The 25,119-nt window shown below is 44.9% G+C and overlaps 1 protein-coding gene across 1 annotated transcript; it reads right to left on the reverse strand.

Moving 5' to 3' along the window:
* Positions 1-92: 92 nt before the first annotated feature.
* On the reverse strand, positions 93-22,581 carry tmem91 (transmembrane protein 91). The gene is made up of 4 exons (XM_063059964.1): positions 22,533-22,581; positions 16,821-17,271; positions 4,463-4,612; positions 93-2,876 (listed from the first exon to the last, which is right to left on the reverse strand). Exons 2-4 carry the CDS (start codon positions 17,247-17,249, stop codon positions 2,718-2,720), a joined length of 738 nt encoding a protein of 245 aa, XP_062916034.1. The 5' UTR covers positions 17,250-17,271; positions 22,533-22,581; the 3' UTR covers positions 93-2,717.
* Positions 22,582-25,119: the final 2,538 nt, after the last annotated feature.

Raw genomic sequence — 25,119 nt, forward strand, 5'->3', positions numbered from 1 at the left:
TTCCTTTTTCCACTGCTGTGGTCCCGAGTGCCAGAGCTATCTCCAGCTTCTTTAGTACCTCAGTCACTCCTGCCACCAGTGTGTCAGTGACAAAATTCAAGCCATGGTTAAAAAAAGATCTTTACTTTTCCATAGCTGTTTGCTGCCAGTGGGATACAGTTTCTCCAGAGGAGAAGGATTAGCGCATGCCCTTCTATTGTGGCTGGCTCCCATTCAGCTCCAAGTTCTATGGCTGGAGGACTACCATTGGGATATACACTTAGTGGCCACTTTATTAGGTACACTTGTTCGTTAATGTAAATATCTGATCAGCCAATCATTGCAGCACTTCAATGCATAAAAACCATGCAGCTGTGGTCAAGAGGTTCAGTTGTTGTTCAGACCGAACATCATAATGGGAAAGAGAAGTGATCAAAGTAATTTTGATCGTAGAGTTATTGTTGGTGCCAGATGGGGTAGCTTGAGTATCTCAGCTACTGATCTGGGATTTTCACATAGAATAGTCTCTAGACTAGTAGTTCCCAGTCTGGAGTCCATGGACTCCTCAGTTAATGGTATTAGTCCATGGCGCAAAAAGGGTTGGGAACCCCTGGCTTTAGAGTTTACAGAGAATTCTCAGAAAACAACAAAAAAAAAGCTGTGGTTCTGTGAGTGAATTTGCCTTGTTAATGAGAAAGGTTAGAGGGAATGGGCAGATTGGTTCATGCTGAAAGGGAGGTGACAGTATTTCAAATAATCAGGTATTACAACCATGATATGCAGAAGAGCAACTCTGAATACACAACACATCAAACCTTGAAGTTGCGGCAGAAGACTGAACATACACTCAGTGGCCTATTTATTAGGTACAGGGAGTCATGCAAAGTACATTTATTATCAAAGTACGTACACTTTCAGTTTCTTCTCTTTACAGGCAGCCACGAAACAAGAAACCCAAAAGAACCCATTTTTTTAAAAAAACGACAAACACCCAATGTGCGGTGGAGAAATGTGCAAACAATAAAAGTTAGCAAATAACATTTTAGTATGAAAGTTAGTTCTCAGACACAAAGCCCGGAGCAGGCCCCCAGCCACAGCCTCAGTTTGTCACAGAGCGGAGCAAAACATCGTGGAGCAGGGCATTTTTGACCCTCGCCTCTGGTCCCAACACCTGCCTTTTCAATCCAGCTGGCCTGGCGTTTAAATCGTCCAAACATTAGGTTGTACCCCGCCCTAGGCACCCGGGCCCCGCTGCATGGATAAAATCTGAGCCTGGACCCCACCAGCACATTTCGGCCCATACGTGGCCTTTCCAAATTGGCCCAGTGCTTAGATTGATCAAGCCTCGCTCTCGCGTTTAGGCGGACAAACTCCGAATCTACCTCTCCTCCTACCTAATAAAGTGGCCACTGAGTGTAAATACTCTTCTATTAAGAACTTAAATAATTTTGCTTTGACGTTATAATTGCAATCGCACCAGAGTGTTTTTTGAAACCAATTGACCTTGTTGCCGTATGTTGCTTTCATACGCTATGTGACTGTGAAGATGGTATTTACTTCCGTTATCAGTGTTGAGTTGTTTAAAACATAGAGCATGGGGTGCATTACAAACTATATCAAACAAAATGCTTCAGTTGTACTTTCAGGGCTGCAGCAGCTCTGAAAGATGACCTTCATGTGGCTGTTGACATGGGCAATGTATCAACATACATTGATGTCATCTATTGAGAATGAATGCATATGTAAAAGTTTCTCAGTCATTATGTAATTACTCTTTATAAATACGCCATTTTTGGGAGACTGCAGCTAATCATAAACACAAGAGATCCTGCAGATGCTGGGAATCCAGAGCAACACGTGCGACATGCTGGAGGAACGTAGCAGGTCAGGCATTCACGGAAAGGAACCAAAGTCGATGTTTTGGGTCAGGACCCTTCATCAGGATGCTGAAGTCCCAGTGAAAGGCCTCAGCCCAAAACTTCAACTGATTGTTCCTTTCCGTGCGTGTTGCCTTTTTGTACGTGTTGCTTAAGAGACTGCAGCTGTTGGAATATTGAGCTAAAACAAATACTGTAGGAGGTGCTCAACAAGTCGAGCAACATTAGAGGAGGCAAAGGGATATTCTGGTCGAGACCCTTCATAAGGGCTAAGAGTGTAGAGCATGGACCTCTTGCTTAGTGGCATAAAAAAGGTTGGGAACCCCTGGTGTAGAGTGAAGGTGGCCATCGTACAGAGGTGAGATAGAGGGGTCAGACAGAGGAGGTTGGAACCAGATTAGGATGGGTAGATAGAGCCAGCTGGGGGAGGGAGAAGAGGGAAATGCAGAGGCAGAAGGCTTGTAGGTGATGGGTAGAAATGAAGGATGATAGGTAGATAAAGCCAGCTGGGGGAGGGTAATCCAATCCCCATGTTCCTTCCCCATTTTGCCTTTTCCAGCCCTCCCTCCTTATTGCCAAAACCCTTTACACTGCTCCACATGGTCAAGATGGAGCCTCTGTTTAATGCCAGATGAACCAGTTTTCTGTAAAGTGATATGATTGTGATACAGAGCACATCCACACATTCCACAAGTGTACCTTATACCCAGACTTCTCCTTGGATCAGACATCCTTGAGCAGGAATACCAGTCGGGTTTCAGTCAGGGTGGTTGACGGTTTCTATGCTGGGACGTCCCCTTCAATGTACACTGATGAAAGATGCGGATCTCTCTTCAGTGACTGTGCCTGTGGAGATTGTCGCTATGCATGGGCATTCCTTGACATGTAGAGGGCAAGAACCACCACACCCGCAACATATGTACACACACCAAGGGCAATGGAACAGACGGCCATACAAAAAGTTTGCTTGGAGGCAGATCTGGCTTCGTGGTAATCCCCTCGGTCCATGATCTTGCTGGTCTGGAAGGGCACCAGATGAGAAGTTATATTTTCACATGAAAACATTAAATAGAGAAGCAAGCAAAGTTTATTGCTTTTAACAATGCATTTCAAATTGATCATCCAACAGGGTGTAGTTCCACTTACTTTTCTATCGGAGCGATGGGACTGCACTGGAGAGGTGCAGATTCGCTGGGATGTTACCTGGGGTGGAGTATTTCAATTATGAGGAAAGACAGGGTCTATTTCCTTGAGGTTCAGGAGACTGGGATGGGGAGGGTATATTGAAGGGGATAGATGGGTGCTATCTTCCCATAAATCTAGAGGGCATGGGGTGAGAAGGGATCTGTGGGTTTTACTTTTCACCAAAATAGGTGGTTGATATCTGGAATTCATGGCCTGAGAGGTTGGTGGAGAACGTGAGACATAAGAGCGGAATTAGGCCATTCAGCCAACGGGTGCTCCACCATTCCATGGAGTTTATTTATTTTCCCTCTCGACCCCATTCTCCTGACTCCTCTCCGCCCTTAATAATCAAGAATCTATCAACCTCCGCTTTAAGTATACCCAATAACTTGGCCTCGTCAGCCACCTGTGACAATGAATTCCACAGATGCGCCACCCTTTGGCTAAAGAAATTCATCCTCGTCTCCGGTGTACAGAGACATCCTTCTTTTCTGAGGCTGTGACCTCTGGTCCTAGACTTTCCTACTATGGGAAACATCCGCACCACGTCCACTATATCTAACCCTTTCAATATTTGGTACGTTTCATTGAGATCCGGCCCGTCCCCCTATTTGTCTGAACTCCAGTGACTACAGGCCCAGATCCATCAAACATTCCTCATATGTTAATCCCTTCATTCCCGTGATCATTCTCATAAGCCTCCTCTAGAGCCTCTCCAGTGCCAACACATCCTTTCTTAGATAATGGGGCCCAAAACTGTTCACTACATTCCAAATATGGTCTGTACAATGCCTTATAAAACCTTAGCATTACAGTACATCCTTATTTCTATATTTTAGTCCTCTTGAAATGAATACTGACATTGCATTTGCTTTCCTTTATACTGACTTGATCTGCGCCAACCGTGAGGGAACCCTGCACTTGGATTTTTTAGTCCCTCTATACCTCCAATTTCTGATGCGTGTTGAGAAAATAGTTTATGCCTTTATCCTTTCTAGCAAAGTGCATGATCATACACTTTCCTACACTGTATTTCATCTGCTATTTCTTTGGCCATTTTCCCAATCTGTCCAAGTCCTGAAGATTTCCTGCTTCCTCCACACTACCTGGCCATCAATTCCAGGTGGATTAGTTTCGGAGAGCTGTGACTCAAGGCTTCTCAAAGGGGTGGTCTGCCATGCAGAAAGGGAATTTCAAAAGCCTCGAAGCCAGGCCCGCACAGATTCTACCAGTGATATTCCCAGATATCCACTACATTTTAATCAAATCAGAAGGAATAGTTTTCCCAAATTCCTCAAATGAAGACCTTGATCAGCTTGCTCCTCAACATTCAAAACTCCTGGAGACAAGGCCAAAGATTCTGTCACTGGACCTTGTGGTTATACCTTTGAAGACTCCCCCACCGGAACGTGTTGCCTCACCTTCTGCGACAGGCAAAATGCGGCAATTCCCACTGGCCAGAAGCAACAGAGCATGGAGAAGAGGGCGAGACCCAAATGATCCTGAGGGATACTGAGGGAGAAAGTTCTTTCACTATCGGTATCGCTGTCGTCATCGCTGTAATGGTTGGCCTGTGAAAGAGGACAACATCAAACACTCCGTTATTCAAACACTCCCCCTCCGTTTTGTCAGAGGGTAGTGCCGGAGTCCTGGGTTTTGGGCAAGGTTTAATTGACGCGGTTTGTGGATTAGACCCTGTAGTTCACATTAGGATGTGTTTCTCATTGCTCCTTATTTTGTTCAATTTTGATCAGGGCAACCTGCAGATAACAAACGACACAGCACTGGATTGGGCTGAACCGAATGTGCTCAGACTCTTTGAATGACTCGGTGGGTTGGTGTTTTATATCCTGTGTTTTTCCACTCGATTTTTGACATTTACGCAATTTTTTTTTTGCACATTGGGGAGGGGTTGGTGTTTTTCTTTGAACTGATTCCATGGTTGTTTCTTTGTTTCATGGCTCTGTACTGCATATGTACTTTGATAACGAATCTTTTTTTGAGCTTGTTATACCCAATGGGGCAGTGTGTCAATTTGTGATGAGTATACAGTGTATGCATACTAATGCGGCAGCATGGTATCCTAGCAGTCAGCAGAATGCTTTACAGTCCCAGCGACCCAGGTTCAATTCCTACCGCTGCCTATAAGGAGTTTGTACGTTCTCCCCTTGACCGCATGGGTTTCCTCCTGGTGCTCCGGTTTCGTCCCACAGTGCAAAGACTTACCGGTTGGTAGGTTAATTAATCACTGTAAATTGTCCTGTGATTAGGCTAGGGTTAAATTGGGGGGGGGGGGGTTGCTTGGCAGCACGCCTGGAAGGGCCCCTCCTCCACACTGTATCCCTAAAAAAAAATCAATAAATAAAATGCCTTTTTCCAGGTTCTGTTTTATTGAGTGCTTATGGTAATTGGTCACATCTACCAGGATAAATGGAACTGTGTTGTTTTGCAAGCCATCCAGATCGATCATTCTGAACTTAAAGCACATTGAAGTCGTACTGATAGGAAAAGCAATAACTGAATGCAGAGAAAAGTGTGGTGCAGATAATAAGGTTCATGGGCCACGATGAGGTCGCTGGCTTGATGCATGAGCATAACAGGAAGCATTGCTTTTAAATGAGAATCACCCAGCCCAGGCAAGGTCAAGTAATGCATTTTCAAATAATTATTTGTAAAAAGTTACCCCTATCCCCTCCCCTCCCCAACCTTGCCCTTGGAACATCCCACAGCTCTCACAACAAATTAATAACCACTGAAGTACAATCACTTGACTCACTGGAGGCCAACACAACCACCTAAGATTTTACCTTCCAGTAAAAATTCCCTCTGCCCTCCCCTTTTCTTCTATTCTCTACTCTGGCCTCTTACCTCTTCTCACCTGTCCCGGTCCCCTCCTCCTTTCCACTTCCTATGGTCCACTCCTCTCCTATCAGATTCCTTCCTCTCTAGCCCTTGACCTTTCCCACCCTTGTCTTCACCTTTCACTTTCCAGCTATCCTCCTTCCCCTCCTTATATATTCTGGGATCTTCCCCGTTCCTTTCCAGTCCTGAAGAAGGGTCTCAGCCCATCAACTGTTTATTCATTTCCACGGATGCTGCTGAGCTCCTGCAGTATTCTGTATGCGTGTAACCAAAGATTTTGTCTTCAGACTGAGGAGACTTGCAGATGCTGGGATCTAGAACAAGAAACAAGGTGCTGTAAGATCTCGGTGGGTCAGGCAGCATCTGTGGAGGCAAATAGACAGTAAGACACCAGATGTGGGTGGCGTAGTGGTTAGCACAATGCCATTACAGCTTGGGGCTTTGGATTTTCGGAGTTTGATTCCAGTGTCTTCTGTAAGCAAGTTTGTATGTTCCTGTGTTCCTGTGTACGCGTGCTTTTTTTTTAATTTATTAAGCTACAACATGGAACAGGCCTTTCTGGCCCTCCGCCACCCAGCAATCCCCCAGATTAATCTTGGCCTAATCACAGGACAATTTACAATGACCAGTTAACCTACCAGCCAGTCGGGTTGGAGAAACAGGAACACCCGGAGGAGAATGCAGGGGGAACGTACACACTCCTTACTGACAGTGGCGGGAATTGAACCTGGGTCGCGTGTACTGTGAAGCGTTGCGCTAACCTCTAAGCTACCATGCCACCCCATTTTCTCCAGGTGCTGCAGTTTCCTCCCACAGTCCAAAGGCATACCGGTAGGTTAATTGGTCATTGTAAATAGTCCAGTGGTTAGGCTAGGATTAAGTCAGTTGGTTGTTGAGTGGCGAGGCTGAAAGAAGGATCTGTTCCACACTATCGCTAAATAAGTAAATAAAGATTAAAAATAAAAGAAACTACTGGAGATAATTAGGAGGTCGGGCACAACTGTAGGACAGAATGAGGGAGGGTTAATATTTGGGGCCAAGGATCTTTAGTCGAATTTGGGAAAATAAGAATCCAAATTGGCTTTAGGTTTCAAAGTGAGAGCCCGGTGGACAGTTCAAAGAGGACATCTGTGATAGTTTGGCAACCAAGGTCGTGGAGATGACAGAAATGTTGTTAAGTTTTGTCTAAAAGAGGCAGGTAATTCCAGCTGGAGAAGGTGTAACCCAGGGGAAGGTGATGAGGGCAGGAGAGAAGGAAAGATGATGCTGGAACACAGATGCACAACACACCTGCTGGACATCTGATGCTGAAATATCCAGCAGGTCAGGTAGCATCTGAGTTGAGGGATGTGTTATTGAAGTGCTTTGGTCCCACTTTTATTGACCATGACAGGACAGAGAGCCACTGCTCACCATCTGTTAAATTAACGGCAATGAGCTCTGGATTTGAGGAGTTCCGATACAGACCATCCCTAGTTAATGAATAGGTTCCATTTGTACAGTAAATTTTGTACAAAAAATACACAAAAATCCCTCAATACATTAACCATCCCTCTATAATATTGGAATGAATGGTTTCAAAAGCACGTAAGACTGACTAGGAGGCATTGGTCAGACCGCACTTGGAGTATTGTAAACAGTTATAGACCCCTTATCTAAGAAAGGATATGCTGGCATTGGAGAGGGTCAAGAGAGCCACGAGAATGATTCTGGTAATGAAAAGGTTAATGTATGAGAAGCGTTTGAAGGCTCTCAGCCTGTACTCACCGGACTTCAAAGGAAAGAGGGCGAATCTCATTGAAACCTACGATTATTGAAAGTCTAGATAGAGTAGACGTGGAGAGCAAGTTTCCACTCGTGGGGGAGTCTAGGACCGGGGGCACAGCTTCAGAAAAGAGGGACAGCCTTCGTTAGCCAGAGGGTGGCTAATCTGTAGAATTAATTTCCACAGATGACTGTGGAGGAAAAGTCATTGAATATATTTAAGGTGGAGGCTGATAGGTTCTTGATTAGTAAGGACATCAAAGGTTATGGGGAGCAGGCAGGAGAATGGGGTTGAGAGGGATAATAAATCAGCCATGATGGAATGGCAGAGCAGACTCAATGGGTGGAAGGAACTAATTCTTATGCTCTTAATGGAGAGAGGGAAACTACTTCTGACGTTCATGGAAATGAATATGACACACTTTTTGATTTTAATAGCATTATGAAAGCTTGCTCATTCATAGAGGTGTTTATAACCCAGAGACAGCCCGTATTGAATCAGGCCGATGGAGGGACGGTGATAAATTTCCTAGTCAGGATGTAGAGGAACATTGGGAATCATCGAATTCCTAGGCACCTCTTACCTGTCAGACGCACAAATAGCTTATTTGTTTGAGGAAGAGTGTATTGGGAATGAGCCGTTGATTAGGACTCTGGGAGAAATCTCTTAAGGGGGATTGGAACAACCTCTAAGTTAAATCAAAAAAATTACAATGTATGTAGCTTAATTACAATTCTTCTTCCTTTGCACACTTCCCAAACTCCCTGTCTCTCTCCCTTTTTATTCTGCCCTCTCTGAATTGCTTTTTCTTTCACTCCCATCTTCCTGTTTCACAATCTCCCTTTCCTCTGTCTCTTCGTCACTCTCTTGGTGTTACACTAATGAAAAGGATTTAGGGTGATTCAAGTTGTAAACAGGTATATTACTCTAATCCAGAGGAACCAGTTAAATTAATAAAGAGTCACAGAGTCATAGAAAAGTACAGCACAGAAACCGGCCCATCAAGTCCATGCCAAAATAATTTAAACTGCCTGCTCCCAACGATCTGCATCGGGACCATAGCCCTCCATACCCCTGTCATCCATGTACTGCACCTATCCAGACTTCTCTTAAATGGTGAAATCGAGCTTCGCATGCATCACTTGTGCTGGCAGCTCGTTCCACACTCTCACCACCCTCTGAGTGAAGAAGTTTTCCCTCATGTTCCCCTGATAAGCTTTTCACCTTTTAGCCTCAACTCATGATCTATGGTTGTTGTCCCACCCAATCGCAGTGGAAAAATCATCTGGACTATTACTTATTTCTCACAAGTGAATAATCAGAAAACTGGGCAAAGAACAATAAACCATTAAACATTTTTCTCCAAGCGAGCATTAGGTGCAAACAGTACTTCGAAATGTAGACAAATTCAGAATGTGTATTCCACTCACAAACAACGACTTAAGTGACAAGCATTTATATTTCCAAAGTTTGGCTCTGCATCAGAAAGATTGTGGATTTATAAATCTGAGCACATAATCTAGTCGTTATCTCAACTCAACCAGTCTAACCTCTGTCAGAAGCCAATTATGGATATTAAATCTTATATTGACATACACTTTTGCTGTTATGGATTTTGACCATGTCTTCTTTTAAATTTTCCTATTCTGAATTGTTGTTGTCAGTCACAAGGTAGTTGCAGACTCCCGCCACTAGGTGATGCTGGTGTGGACGGGGTTTCTGATATCTCCCACCCATACCTGTCGTCCAGTCCAGGGGTTTCTTAACATTCCTTTCTGGGGACTGACTTTAAAGAAATGCTTCGCCCATATGATGCAATATTAATAATAATTAGCTGACTATAAATCAAAGGTTCATTTATTATCAAAGTATACAACTCTGAAATTCTTCTTCTCCAGCTAGCCACAAAACCAAGAAAGAAGGAACAGCAGCACAATCATCAACTCCCCCCCAATTCCTTCCTCCCCACGCAAAAAATGAAACAGGTACATCAATCCCAAATCCCCCTCCCCCAAAAAACAAGAAAGGTCAAACTAAAAATACAATACAACCATAAGACTGGAAAAAAAGTCCATAGTCCAAATCCACATCCAAAATGCAGAAAACCTGGGCAACATTCTCCCCCTCTGTAGCAGAGCAATCTCACCAGCAATTAAAAAGACAGATTAAAAAAAAACAAAGTCCATCACGGGTAAAGCCCTCCCCACCATTGAGCACAACTACACGAAGTGTTGTCGTAGGAAAGCAGCATCCCTTAGTTTGCACTGTGTATGTTATATCTATTTATTATGCCATGCAAGTTCTGTACAATTTATGTTCATATTTAACTTACGTTTGTCACGTACTGTGCTGCTACAAGAAGCTAATGTTCATGCATTTCTACCCCGGGTATGTATGCCCATGGCAACAAACTTGAACTTGAATAACTTAAGTAAATTTGTCACTTTCACAATAATGAATAATAAATGGACTAGGCATCGCCTGTAGAGCCGGTACCTCCCAGCTCCTTCCTCAACATCATCCCCCAACAAAGGAATCATCCATTCTATAAAATCAGCCCTTCTGGCTCCTTGGAAACTCTGTCTAGGCTTCCTGATGCATGAGAACCCTCTGAGCAGCAGAAGTCCCAGACAGGTGACAGAAAGATGGTTTTAGGAAGCCAATTTGAGTATGTGGAAAATAGCTCGCCCAAATCTCCAGTGTCAATCCAAATCAATGCATACAGTATAATAACATAGATAAAGTTAATTCAGCCCATTTTGTCCACGCCAGCTGCCAGAGGCCAATCCAGCCATCCTATCGTTACCTCCTTGTACCCATATAAATTATTTATTCATTCTATCTCTCTCTCTTTGTCTCCTCCTCCCTCTTCCCCCCCCCCCCCAATCTACATCAACATTGTTGAGGTTGGGAGGGTTGAGAGCTTCAAGTTCCTAGATGAAAACATCACCCGTAGCGTACCCTGGTCCAATCATTTTGACATCACGGCCAAGAAAGCTCAGCCAGAACTCTTAATTCCTCAGGAGGCTGAAGAAAACAAACAAAATATCACTGTCGACTCTTACCAATTTTTATCACCCTGCAGCATAGGAAACATTCTGTCTGGATGCAAAACGACTTGGTATTGCAACCACTTTGCACATGACTGCAAGAAACTGCAGAGAGTTGTGGACACGGTTCAGCACATCACAGGAACATTATTCATCTTCCAGCCTCAGTAAAGCAGCCAGCATAATCAAAGAACCCACCCATCCCAGGCATTCTCTCTTCTCCCCTCTTCCATCGGGCTGAAAATAAAAGCCTGAAAGCACATACCACCAAGCTCAGGGACAGATTCTATACCACAGTTATCAGACTCTTGCAGAGAATTCTTATACGTTAAGATAGACTCTTGGCCTCATAATCAACCTCATGATAAAATTGCACTTTATCAATTATCTGCACTGCACTCTTCCGATAGCTTCTAAACTTTATTCTGCATTGTTATTGTTTATCCTATTCGAACTGAATACACTGTGAAAAGACTTGATCTGTATAAACGGTATGCAAGACAAGTTTTTTTCACTGTACTTTGGTACATGTGACAATAATAATGCGTTGGGTGTCTGTTGTGTCTGACAGTGACAGGAAACCTGTGCAGGAGAGTTTTTAAGGTGGAAAATCCATTGTAGTGGGGCACTCTCTCGACCTCAGAAGTCCAGGACCAGTGGTACGAACAAGCATCACAAACTGGGGTCTTCCTTGGTTGCAGTGGATGACCATGAAGTCTTCTGTGCCTTGTCGTGCCCTTCGCTCTCCGCGGAACTTTGCAGTACCGCCTTCCTGGCTGTTAGATCTCACTGTAGGTCTCATCTGCCCAATCCGCCAGGGATGGCTTAGCATGCTAAGACAGGCATATCCCTAACTCACCAAGATATGAGACCCACCGGACACCTTCACCTGGTTTAGCCCGCCTGTCGTAGCACTGTACCAGGGTGTGACTGCTGTCGCATGCAAACAGCTAGTTGGAGCCACAGATGAGAGCTGAGTGTCTGTTGGGAACTAAAGGTGAGTGAGGTACCCCGAAATGGACAGGTCAAGCACCTTCACCAGAGTTGCCACCCCTCCCTGGACACCCCATACACCCAATAATGTGACAATAATAAACAAAACTAATAATTACTTACATTAAAGAATAATTTGCAGTGGCCAATTAACCTACTAACCTGCACATTTTGCAAAATGATACTCCATTGATTGGCCTTACCTCAAATAATAATGAGGCAGCCTACAGAGAAGAAGTCATCACCCTGACACAGTGGTGTCAAGGAAACAACCTCTCCCTCAATGTCACAAACATAAAGGAGCTGGTTGTGGACTACAGGAGGAACAGAGACAGGCTCGCCCCTGCAGAGAGTGGTGCGGACAGCGCAGCGCATCCGTGGATGTGAGCTTCCCGCTATTCAGAATATTTACTGCGACAGGGGCGTAAAAAGGGCCTGAAGGACCACTGAGTCACCCCAGTTACAAACTGTTCCAGCTGCTACCATCTGGGAAATGCTACCGTTGCATTAAAGCCAGGAGCAATGGGCTCCAGGACATCATCTTCCACCCGGCCATCAGACTGATTAATTCACACTGACGCAATTGTATTTCTAAGCTATATTAACTGTTCTGTTGTATATCTTACTGTACATACTATTTATTACAAATTACTATAATTTGCACATTCAGACTGAGACGTAACGTAAAGATTTTTACTCCTCATGTATGTGAAGGACGTAAGAAATAAAGTCAATTTAATTCAATTCAATATGGGAAGAACCTTGAGAGCCAGGAGGAAGACCAGTGCTTATAATTTTATAAAATATTGGTTAGACCACATCTGGGGCAATTCTGTTCACCCCACTATAGGAAGGATGTTGAGGCTTTGGAGAGGGTGCAGAAGTGGTTTACCAGGATGTACCCTGGTTTAGAGGGCATGTGTTATCATGAGAAACTGGATAAACTTGGGCTGTTTTCCCTGGAGCGTCAAAGGCAGAGGGAAGATCTGATAAAGGCTTATAAGATTATAAGAGGCATAGATAGAATGGGCAGGGAATATCTACTCAATTCATCTCACTCTTTAAACACAAATCTATTTTTTTTTAATTCCACTGCCAAATCTGCTCCAGATCCCAATTACTTATATCTCCCTCTGCTCCCATGCCTTCTCATCTATATTGTCTCTCAACACATTGGTCATTAAATCATGCATTCAAACCATCAATTGTTTCACCCCTCCTTAACTCAGGCATCTAATGCTTTACAATCCCTTGACATCCCTTTCAAAGACTGATCATCCCAGATTTTAGATCATCCAAGGACATCTTCAAAAGCCATGTCTCAAATAGGCAGTATCCACCTTTATGGACCCCCACCCCACCCAGGACTTACCCTCTTCTCATTACCACCATCAAAGAGGTGTTACAAGAGCCTGAAGGCACACACATAACATTTTAGCACCATTTTTTTGTCTGCCACAAAAAGCACTATTTCCCAGTGGTCACCCATTTTAATTCTACTTCCCATTTCCATTCCAATAAATCAGTCCGTGGCCTCCTCTACTGCCATGATGAGTCCACACTCAGGTTAGAGAAACAACACCTTATATTCTGTCTGGGTAGCCTCCAACCTGATGGCTTGAACAGTGATTTCTCGAACTTCCGGCAATTGCCCCCACCCACTTCACCATTCCCCATTCTTGTTTCCCTCTCTCACCTTATCTCCTTACCTGCTCATCACACTCCCCCTGGTGCTCCTCCCTCTTCCCTTTCTTCCACGGTCTTCTGTCCTCTGCTATCAGATTCCCCCTTCTCCAGTCCTTTACATCTTTCTCCAATCAACTTCCCAGCTCCTTACTCCACCCTTTCCCCCTCCCAGTTTCACCTATCACCTGTTACCTTGCACTTCTCCCTCCCCTCTCCCCCACCTTCTTATCCTGACTTTTCCCCTTCCCTTCCAGTCCTGATGAAGGGTCTTGAACCAAAACGTCGATGTTTACTCCCTTCCATAAATGCTACCTAGCCTGCTGAGTTCCTCCAGCATTTTGTGTGTGTGTTGCAACATTTTAGGAACAGCTTCTTTCCCTCTATCAAGAAATATCTCAATGGGCAATGAACCCATGACACTACCTCATTATTTTTTCTCTCTTTTTGCACCATTTATTTAATTTATATATATTTTTTTCCTTTTCACACCTTATGGGGCATTAGGTGGCATTTTTGCTACTTCCGTAGCATTTAACTGTTTCTCACGAGGCTGAGCTGCTAACCCAGCACAGATGGAAAGCCTGTAAGGAGTCAGCCAGATTCAAACCTGTACCTTTGGCCTCAAAGATGTATACCTTATTACATTTATAGTATATTTTATGCATTACCCTGTACTGCTGCTACAAAACAGAAAAAAAAAATCACAACATATGTCAGTGGTAATAATCTGATACTATAATCACTCCATTACTGACTTAAATTGTTCACTCCCCAAGGAGCTACCTCCTTAAATCTTTACATTTTTTTCCCTTTTTTAATAAACACCTGAAAGCTTCTGTCATTGGTTAACAGACCTAGCACTTAAATACATGTTGAAACTTGTTTAATAACACTCCCTTTAGGTTTTTTTCATATGCCTTGCTGTGCAAGTTGCTTTATGGATGCATGTAGTGGCTTTGAAAATGCAGATGTGGAATGGGATTGGGATCTGTCAGGAAAGGGAAGTGCACACTGGATCCAACTCAAATCCTGCAGATTCCTTAGCAGTTTTCCACAAAAAAAATCAACAAATGTTGGAGATGTAAATGGCAACCTCGACCACTATGTAGTGCAAGGGGAGCAGGTGAGTGGGAACACCAAGTTGTATTCCATCCTGGCTTGGAAATATACTCGTATTCCTTCATCGTCTAAGTCCTTGAATCCTCCGCTGTGTACGCAGGGTCCTTAGTATTATCAAGGATCCCGCCCATCCATTCTGCATCCTGCTTCAAAACATCCACCATTGTCCCTGTACCTAAAAAGACCAAGGTAACATGTCTGAACGACGGGCATCCTGTTGCGCTCACCTCAATAATAAGTAACACACATCAAAGTTGCTGGTGAACGCAGCAGGCCAGGCAGCATCTCTAGGAAGAGGTGCAGTCGACGTTTCAGGCCGAGACCCTTCGTCAGGACTAACCGACTGCACCTCTTCCTAGAGATGCTGCCTGGCCTGCTGCATTCACCAGCAACTTTGATGTGTGTTGCTTGAATTTCCAGCATCTGCAGAATTCCTGTTGTCAGTAATAAGTAAATGCTTCGAGAGGCTGGTCAAGGACTACATCTGCAGCATGCTACCACCCACACTGGACCCCCTACAATTCACCTACCGACACAACCGATCAACAGATGGTGCAATAGCCACACCTCTACACACTGTCCTTACACATCTGGAGGAGAGGGATGCTTGTGTGAGAATGCTGTTCTTGGACTACAGTTCAACATTCAACACCATAATTCCCTCCAGGCTTGACAAGAAGCTCAGGGACCTCGGCTTTCACTGTCTTGTGTAGCTGGATCCTGGACTTCCTGTCAGATCGCCAGTAAGTGGTAAGAGTGGGCTCCCTCACCTCTGACCCTCAACACAGATGCCCCTCAGGGCTGTGTCCTAAGCCCCCTCCTTTATTCTCTATATACACATGACTGTCGCCACCCACGGCTCCAATCTGCAAATTCAATTTGTCGATGATACTACATTGATTGAAATCTCAAATATCTCAAATAATAATGAGGCAGCCTACAGAAAAGAAGTCATCATCCTGACAGGATGGTGTCAATAGTATAACATCTCCCTCAATGTGGCAAAAACAAAGGAGCTGGTTGTGGACTACAGGAGGAATGGAGACAGGCTAACCCCGAGAGACATCAATGGATTTGGGGTTGAGAGGGTGAACAGCTTTAAGTTACTCAGCATAAACATCAGCGAGGATCTCATGTGGTCTGTACGTACCGGCTGTGTGGCGAAAAAAGCACAACAGTTCCTCTTTCACATCAGATAGTGAAGAAGTTTAGTATGGGTCCCCAAATACTAAGGACTTTCTACAGGGGCACAATTGAGAGCATCCTGACTGGCTGCATCACTGCCTGGTACGGGAACTGTACTTCCCTCAATCGCAGGACTCTGCAGAGAGTGGTGCGGACAGCCCAGCGCATCTGTAGTTGTGAACTTCCCACTATTCTGGACGTTTACAGAGACAGGTGCATAAAGAGTCCGGAAGGATCACTGGGGACCTGAGTCACCCCAACCACAAATTGTTCCAACTGCTAATATCTGGGAAACGGTACCCCAGCATTAAAGCCAGGACTATCAGGCTCCGGGACAGCTTCTTCCACCAGGCCATCAGAATGATTAATTCATGCTGATATAATTGTATTTCTGTCATATTGACTGTACTGTTGTACAAACTATTTATTACAAATCAACATAAATTGCATATTTAGATGGAGACGTAACATAAAGATTTTTACTCATGTATGTGAAGGGTGTAAGAAATAAAGTTGACTCAATTCAATTTCTCTTTAACTTTCTACCATCAAGCAAGAGACTCCAATGCAGAAAGACAAGAACGTCCAGGATGGAAAACAGCTCTTTCCTTCAGGCCATTGGGCTTCTAAACTCCCTGCCGCATCGTGTTCGAAGTATGACTCGTTGATTTGTCCTGTACCCTACAATATTTACTTTATGCACTTTGCTTTGTTTATCTATGTAATTCATTTGTAGATTTTATTCTTTTCTAAGTTACAAACATTTTTATTTTGTGTTACATGTGCTATGAGTACCACTGTGCTTTACCCCCTGGTACAGAGAAACATCACCTCTGATGGTATACTTATGCAGTATATAGTTAAATGGATAAACTTGACTTGACATGAATAGCACCACTGGGACCAAGTACTTAAATCTTCCCTAATAGCACCATCAGACCACTTTCACCCTACATTAGATCAATAAGTCAATGATGGGAGCTATCACCTTCACAAGAGCAGTTCGGGGTAATCAATAATGTCCAGATCCCAAAATAAAAACAAACCGAATTAAAATGAATCAGGAAGAGGACGCAATACAATGGGCATTTAGTTTGGTTTACATTGTTACTACTTTACCTGCATCTCCAGAAATGGAACATCCTCCACATCGATTGAGATGGTTGGAACTTTGTCCAGCTTTGACTCAAGCTCCAGGTCCAGGGGCCAGGCAGGGTTTCCAGTCTCACCTTCCTCATTCCTGCACTCGGTGAAGGTAGTCTCACTGCAGCCTTTAAGATTCAGGAGGACCATGGACTCCACTTGGAGTGCAAGGCTTGGCCTACAGAGAGCGTCCATGGTATCCTTATGTGAGCAGGCGTCCATTCTTGATGGGAACTTGCTCAGAGTCAGATGGTCCCAGGCTCTCTCTGAGGGAGGTGTGGATTTCTCCTGGGATCGGCAGAGCAGGACATGACTAAAGGGTTTGCCTTTAGCCTGCTCACCCAGCAAGGGTCTTTGGAGCTCCTGCATGTCTTCCATTGCTTTGTATCTCTCTACTGCCAACATCAAAAGGTTCAAGGAGTCATGTCTGCGAAAAAAAAAGATTATTTCTGTCCACAGGCATTACAATCTTAATGTTTGCAAACTGATAATAGAAACTCACACTTCGAAATCCAATGCACATTCGAGCCAAACAATCTTCACCATATAGTACGTGTGTGTTCGCTATTGTATGCCGTATCAGTGTGTACATGTATTGAATGTGTGTTGTATTCAGTGTGTCCAGTACTGTGTGTGTGTGCGTCTCTGTTTTGTGTGTCCACTATTCAGTAAGTGTGTTGAAGGACACCTGTACAGCCTCCTGTGGACCCACCAATAGACAACCATTTAGGAGAACATAGTACTTGTCTCAAGTGACCACACTATTACCTTACTGTATGTGTGTGTCTTCTGTACATTTCCGCTCCTCTGTGTGTGCGTGTATGCCTTTTGTGTTATAATGGTTTAAACTTTATTTTCACTGCTGTCCCTACCTGCAGTCAACTGACTCAAGTAACCTATGGTGGGATCTCAAGGGGGCCTTTACCTAGTAAAGGATAAAGATTCCAACAGGCACCAGATTCTGGCTTTGCCAATGACACCCATGTCCCATGCATAAATGTGTTAAAAACACATTGGAAGCATGACTTCCTCTTGTACTTGTGAACAGTCACAGATCCTTGACGTACAACTGCGAGCAAGTTTTTCATCAAAAAGACTTGCACCACATTAGGTTGCAAGGTCTATTGGTGTTCAAATATCTGGAATGTGCCGCGAACCCACAATCCTCTATCCAGTGTGAAAATGCTACCCCACATGGTATAGTTCTTCCCAGTTTACAGTGCCTTGAAAAAGTTTTCAGCCCCCACTCCTTTGGCCACATAAACGAGTATTACAGCAAAGGATTTTGATCAAATTAACTGAGAAATTTTATCTGTGAATCACATGGTCATTATTTTTTACAGTAGAGCCCCCCCCCCCAAAAAAGCAGAAAATTGTAAAGCATGAAAAATTAAAAATTAAAAAACTGAACAGTCAGCAGTTCAGAAGTATTCATCCCCCTTTCCTCAGTACTTAGATAAACCTCTACTCTTGGCTGTTACAGCCAGAAGTCTTTTTCAATAAGTCTCTTATTAGCTTTGCACAACATGATGGAGCAATATTGCCCATTCCTCCTTGCAGAAGTTACTCAAGTTAGTTGGAGAGTGGAGGTGGTCAGTAATCTTGAGGTCCTGTCATGGATGTTTAATCAGGTTAGGGTCAGGACTGACTGGGCCACTCAAGGACATGAATTACGTTCATCTGAAGACAGTCCGTGGTTGCTGTGGCAGTGTGCTTCGGGTCATTGTCCTGCTGAAAGATGAACTTCCTCTCCAGTTCAAGCTTTCCGGCAGGGGCCAGCAGGACTTTTTCCAGGATCTCTCAGTAGTTAGCAACATTCATCTTCCCATCAACCCTGACCAGATTGCCAGTCCCTGCTCCTGAAAAACATCCCCACAGCATGTTACTACCTCCACCATACTTTACAGTCAGGATGGTGTTACCTGGCTGATGCACAGTATTGATGTGTACCACTTAGTGTTTTAAAGCCAAAAAGTTCCACTTAGTCTCATCTGACCACAAGATCTTCTTTCATGTCTTTACAGTATCTTCTAACTGACTTTGGCTTCAACACTTGCAAAGTATTTATGGGCAAGGGTATGCTTTTTTTAATAGCAGTATGTGTGGCGTAAATCACCAGCCAAGTAACACCATCCCAACTGTGAGTGGGAATAAAGGGAGCCTTTTCTGGCTAGCTGCCAGTGACTAGTGGTGTTCCACAGTGGTCTGTGTTGGAACCGATTCTTTTTACGTTACATGTCAATGATTTGGATGATGGCTTTGTTGCAAAGTTTGCAGATGATATGAAGGCAGGTGGAGTGGCAGGTGGTTTTGAGGAAGTAGAGAGGCTACAGAAGGACCAAGATAGATTAGGAAAATGGGCAAAAAAATGATAGATTGAATACAGTGTCAGGAAGTGTATGGGCATGCACTTCAGTAGAAGAAATGAAAGGGTTGACTATTTTCTAGATGGACAGAAAAAGAACTGAGTTGCAAAGGTACTTGGGAGTCCTTGTCCAGGATTCCCTGAAGGTTAATTTGCAGGTTGAGTCTGTGGTGAGGAGGCCAAATGCAATGTTTGCATTGATTTCAAGAGGACTAGAATATAAAAGTAAGGATGTAATGTTCAAACTTTACACAGCACTGGTGAGGCCTCATGGAGTATTGTGAGCAGTTTTGGGCCCCTTATCTTAGAAAGGATGTGCTGAAACTGGAGAGGGTTCAAAGGAGGTTAACAAAAATTATTCCAGGATTGAATGGCTTGCCATATGAAGAACGTTTGATGACTCTGGGCCTGTATTCGCTGGAATTCAGAAGAATGAGGGGTGACCTCATTAAAACCTATTGAATAATGAAAGGCCTTGATAGAGTGGATGTGGAGAGGATGTTTCCCTTGGTGGGAGAGTCTAAGACCAGAGGACACAGCCTCAGAATAGAGGGGCATCCTTTTATAACGGAGATGAGGAGGAATTTCATTAGCCAGAGAGTGGAGAATCTGTGGAATTCTTTGTCACAGGCTACTGTGGAGGCCAAGTCTTTATGTATAATTAAAGCAGAGGTTGATAGATTCTTAATTGGTCAGGGCATGACGGCATACAGGGAGAAGGCAGGAGACTGGGGCTGAGAGGAAATTGGATCTGCCATGATGAAATGTCAGAGCAGACTCGATGGGCCGAATGGCCTAATTTTGCTTCTATATCTTGTGGTCAAAGCACGCTGTCAGAGCAACCACAGGGTGGCTTGAGATGATGAAAATGGATGTCCGTAAGTGGCTCACTTTAACCCGATTGTAAATCTCTGAAAAGACCCCAGTATTGCTGACTACTGCTCTCTGACTAACCTGGCACGGCTTGAGCAACTTCTCAAGGAGGAATGGGCAAATCTTGCTCCATCACATTGTGCGAAGCTCATAGAGACTTGCCCAAACAGACTACTGGCTGTAACAGCCGCGAGCGGTAGGTCAACTAAGTACTGAGCAAAAGGCTGGATGAATACTTTTGAACTACTGACATTTCAGTTTTTGATTTTTGTTTTTCATGCTTTACAATTTTCCCTGTTTTTGACCTCTTCTGTAAAAAAAAAGGAGCATGTGATTCGCAAATAAAATTTCTCAGTTGAATTAATCAAAATCACTGGTTTATGTGACGAAACGGATGGGGACTAAATTATTTGTCACCTATTCTTCACCTATCTTCATGGCATATTTCCTTACAATTGAGAATGCTTTGACAAAGCTGGGGTCACTTCATGCTCCCTAGTTTGACTCATGCAGTTTTCATCTTTGTTCCGAGTTCCATGCTGGCTTTCTGCTCGACTCTCACAGTGATACATTAAACCCACTCCTAATGGTACCGTCGCTGTGTGACATTTCTGTACAACATCTATCTCAGTCCAAATCACCAGTGACTCATTCAGTCAGAAATGCAACAGAGAAGAGAGAATGGATATCGAAATCACGTGGAGCTGTGGTAAATAATCAGATCTCTCCATGGGCCACATTAATGAGGTTTCAATAGGCATGGATGGTGAAGTCACAACTTGGCAAAGAAACTGCAGCCCAGCATACAGAAAATGACAGAGAGACAGAAACAAACACACACACAACCTCATACACGTGCGCGCACACACACACACAACCTCATACACATACACCCAATGCCCACAACCTCATACACACACACACCCACAACCTCATACACACACAAGCGCCCACCTCATACACACACACATATGCCCACAACCTCATACACACACACAACCTTACGCACACACACAACCTCATATACACACCTCTTGCACCCACACAAACACTCACAACCTCATGCACACACACCCATGCCCACACCTCACACACACACGCCCACAACCTCATATACACACTCACACAACCTCATACACACACACGCCCACAACCTCAAACACACACAATCTCTTGCACCCACAACCTCATACAGACATACGCACAAAACCTCAGACACACACAATCTCTTGCACCCAGACACTCACACAGAAATAGACACACACACACACACAAACACAGGCACACATATGGTACATACTGAGAGACACAAATGTGCATGATCTGCCCCCCCCCCCACCTCGCTCTCACAAACACATAGACAAATATAATTCAGGGCTTGGGGGGCTGGGTAGTGAGTGTCAGAGGCAGTCAGGGGATTGAAGAGCTGGGATGATTAGAGAGGCTTTTGGGGAGAGAAGATATTGAGGAGAGAGAAAGGGAGAAGGGAGGGGGGAGGGGAGGGGGGAAGGGAGGGGGGAAGGGAGGGGGGAAGGGAGGGGGGAAGGGAGGGGGAAGGGAGGGGGGAAGGGAGGGGGGAGGGGAGGGGGGAAGGGAGGGGGGAGGAGAGGGGAAGGGAGGGGGGAGGAGAGGGGAAGGGAGGGGGGAGGGGGAGAGGAAGAGGGAAGAAGGAAGGGGAGAAAAATGAGAGGGATAATGAAGAATGAAGAAATAGCAATAGATGGATTAAAGAAATGGATTAAAAGTGAAGAAGACAAGTAAAGAACGAAAGGTCAAGTGTTGAATCCGAACTGAATACACACGGAGAGTGACTAATGCGAAGGTATATTGTGCAGCGTGAAAAATAGACTGAATGGTGTGACGTTAATGTGAAAAACGTTTCACTGACAGACCGAGCCCACACTCGCAGCATTTCCAGGTCCCAGTGAGGCGTTATATATTTTTGCACATCGGCATCCAGTGCTTTAGGAGACTTCATCAAAGTTCCCGCTGTTGTGCAAGGCGTGCGGGGGCGATTTTTGGGTTGGTGGGCGAGTATGGGGAACGATTGAGAAATGGGTCACATTGGTACGGGGGTTGGATGCTAAAGGGTAGCTGGGGGTATTGGGGGAAGGAAAGTGAGGTGGGGGTCCAGGTTAGGGGGCATGAGGTGACGGAGGGTGAAAATTTGGCGTGCAGGAGAAAAAAATGGAGGGGAAGGGGTGTGAGAAAGGCGGAATGGGGGGTAAAGGGTCGGCGGTGGGGGTAAGGGTGACAGTAGGGATGAGGGAGGGAGGAAATGGAGGCGGGAGAGATGGAGTGAGAGAGGGAGGGGAGAGTGAAGGAGGGTGAGGGAGGGAATCGAGGATGCGAGTGCGTGAAGGGATTATGGAGGGAGTGATGTGAGGGAAGGAGAACAAGGGAGGGGTGAGGGTAGACGTACGGGTTAGGGGAGGGTCCCGCTCACTTACCCCGGGCCGTGTCGTTGCTGCGTCTCCGCCAACAAACTTTCCGCTCGGTGCGCCGCTTCTCACTGAACAAATCGCAGCGCCAGCGCTCCCGCAGGATGCCCCCTCGGTCCTATTGCCCGCCGGTTCCAACGGCTGCTGCTTGGACCTGCTGAGCGCCTGAAGTCAGACCCTTCCTGGCCACGGGCTCCCTCAGACTCCAAATTATCTTCACTCTCACTGAAAGTGGCGTCACAGGTAAGCAGGGTCATAAAGAGAGCGTCTGGTGCATTGGTCCTCATAAATCAAAGTAGTGAGTGCAGGATGTTATGTTGAAATTGTTTAACACATTGGTGAGGCCTCATTTTGAGTATTATGTGCAGTTCTGGTCACCTACCTGCAGGAAAAATGTAAATAAGGTTAAAGGACCACAGGGAAAATTTACAAGGATGTTGCTGGGTCTGGAAAATCTGAGTTATAAGGAAAGATTGAATGGGTTAGGACATTAGTCCTTGGAACATAGAAGATTGAGGGGAGATTTGATAGAGGCATATGAAATTATGAGGGGTATAGATAGGGTAAATGCAAGCAGGCTTTTTCCCATTGAAGTTGGGTGGAACTACAACTAGAGGCCATGGGTTAAGGTTGAAAGGTGAAAAGTTTAAGGGGAACGCGAGGGGAGACTTCTTCACTCAGAGGGTGGTGAGAGTGTGGAACGAGCTGCCAGTGCAAGTGGTGCATGTGAGCTCGATTTCAACGTTTACGAGGTTTGGATAGGTACATGGGTGGTAGGGACACGGAGAGTTGTGGTCCTGGTGCCGGTCGTTGGGAGTAGGCAGTTTAAAAAGTTGCAGCATGGACTAGATGGGCCAAAGGGCCTGTTTCTGGGCTCTACTTTTCTATGACTCTATGATCACCACTCATCCTTTTTTCCCACCCTCCTCATCCTCTTCACTTTCTTTCTCCCTGATCACCTTCCCTCCCTTCCCAACCTTCCCTCCTTTCCCCTTCCTTCTAGTTCTCACATTCCACTCAATACCCTCCCTCCTCTTATCAGCTTGACTCCTGATCCTCCTTCCCTCTCCTTTCATATCCTCCCTCCCCTTCCCCCACCCGCTCACTCTCTTCCAGCTCCTCAACCTTCCCTGTCCCTTCACCACCTCTCTCACCAGCCTAGTGTCATGGAGTGAGTTTGATAGCTGTTGGTAACCCGCCCCCCCCCCCCCCCGACCTGCTGCTGTCTGTGGTTTGGTGTGCAGCAAGGAGATGGAAGATTGTGCTTTCTCTTCCCCCAGTGGCTTGGTTCGGAAAGCTATACTGCCATGCCAGTGTAGTGCAGAGTGAATGCAGTACTGTTGGAGGTTCTAACTTTCAGGTGAGAGGTGAGGCCAAGTCTACATCTGTCCAAAGGTATCATTTTGAACAAGAGTAACAGATATCTCCCTGGCATCCTGGTCAATATTAATCTCTTGATCAGCATCACATTGTCTGGTTGCTATCCCATTGCAGTCTGTGGGAGCTTGCTGGGCACAATTTAGCAACCACCTGCTCTCCTGTACCTAATAAAGTGGCCACTGAGTGTGCGTCTGTGGTCTTCTGGCATAGCCCATCCACCTCAAAGTTCAGCGTGTTGTGTGTTCAGAGACGCTCTTCTGCACACTACTGTTATAAAGTGTGGCTATTTGAGTTACTGTCACCTTCCTGTCAGCTTTAATCAGTCTGGACATTCTCCTCTACCCTCTCTCCTTAGCAAGGCACTTTCACCCTACTGCTACTCACTCAACATAAGAAAATCTGCAGATGCTGGACATCCAAGCAACACACACACACACACACAAAATGCAGGAGGATCCCAGCAGGCCAGGCAGCATCTATGGAAAAGAGTAAACAGTTAATGTTTCGGACAGAGACCACTTCATCAGGACTCTTCCTATAGACACTGGCTGGCCTGCTGAGTCCCTCCAGCGTTTTGTATCTGTTGCCACTCACTGGATTCTCGTTGCATCATTCTCTGTAAGCTCTAGAGGCAATTCTGCTTGAATATCACTAGAGGTCAGCAGTTTCTGAGATACTCAAACCTCCCCATCTGACACCAACAATCATTCTATGGTCACAATCAATTCTTTCCCATTCTGATATTTAGGCTGAACAACAACTGAACCTCTTGACCATGTCAGCGTGCTTTTACTGCATGCATTGAGTATCTGCCATATGATTGGCTGGTAGATGATAGATAGCTAGATAGATAGATATACTTTATTGATCCCGAGGGAAATTCGGTTTCGTTAACAAGATGTTTGCATTAACAAGGTGGACCCAAAAAAAAGTGGCTACTGACTGACTCTCTGCTTTTTAGACAGCTGGGTCTGAGTGTGAGGAGTCAACCAGGCACATCAAAGATAGGCGAAAGGTCTTTGCTTCAAACTGGGGGCAAGAAGGGGAGAGTAAAGAGAAGACTTGCATTTCTATAACAACTTCCACATCCTCTGGAAATCCAACTGTCATTAATTTCAGAGGAGGAATGGCTACAGCAATGCAGGAAAATGTATTTCAACTGTACTTTTTTCCTATAGATGTTATCTGACCTGCTGAGTTCCTCCAGCATTTTGTG

This window comes from Mobula hypostoma, chromosome 10 (assembly GCF_963921235.1).
Source record: "Mobula hypostoma chromosome 10, sMobHyp1.1, whole genome shotgun sequence".
Lineage (NCBI taxonomy): Eukaryota > Metazoa > Chordata > Chondrichthyes > Myliobatiformes > Myliobatidae > Mobula > Mobula hypostoma.

Excerpts from the sequence above, each read along its gene's own strand:
- tmem91 (XM_063059964.1), bottom strand. The coding sequence starts at position 17,249 with ATGTTGGCAGTAGAGAGATACAAAGCAATGGAAGACATGCAGGAGCTC. Across the intron at positions 4,613-16,820 it reads TTCCATTTCTGGAGATGCAG|GCCAACCATTACAGCGATGA; the intron begins GTAAAGTAGTAA and ends CCTCTTTCACAG. Across the intron at positions 2,877-4,462 it reads CATTTTGCCTGTCGCAGAAG|ACCAGCAAGATCATGGACCG; the intron begins GTGAGGCAACAC and ends GTGCCCTTCCAG.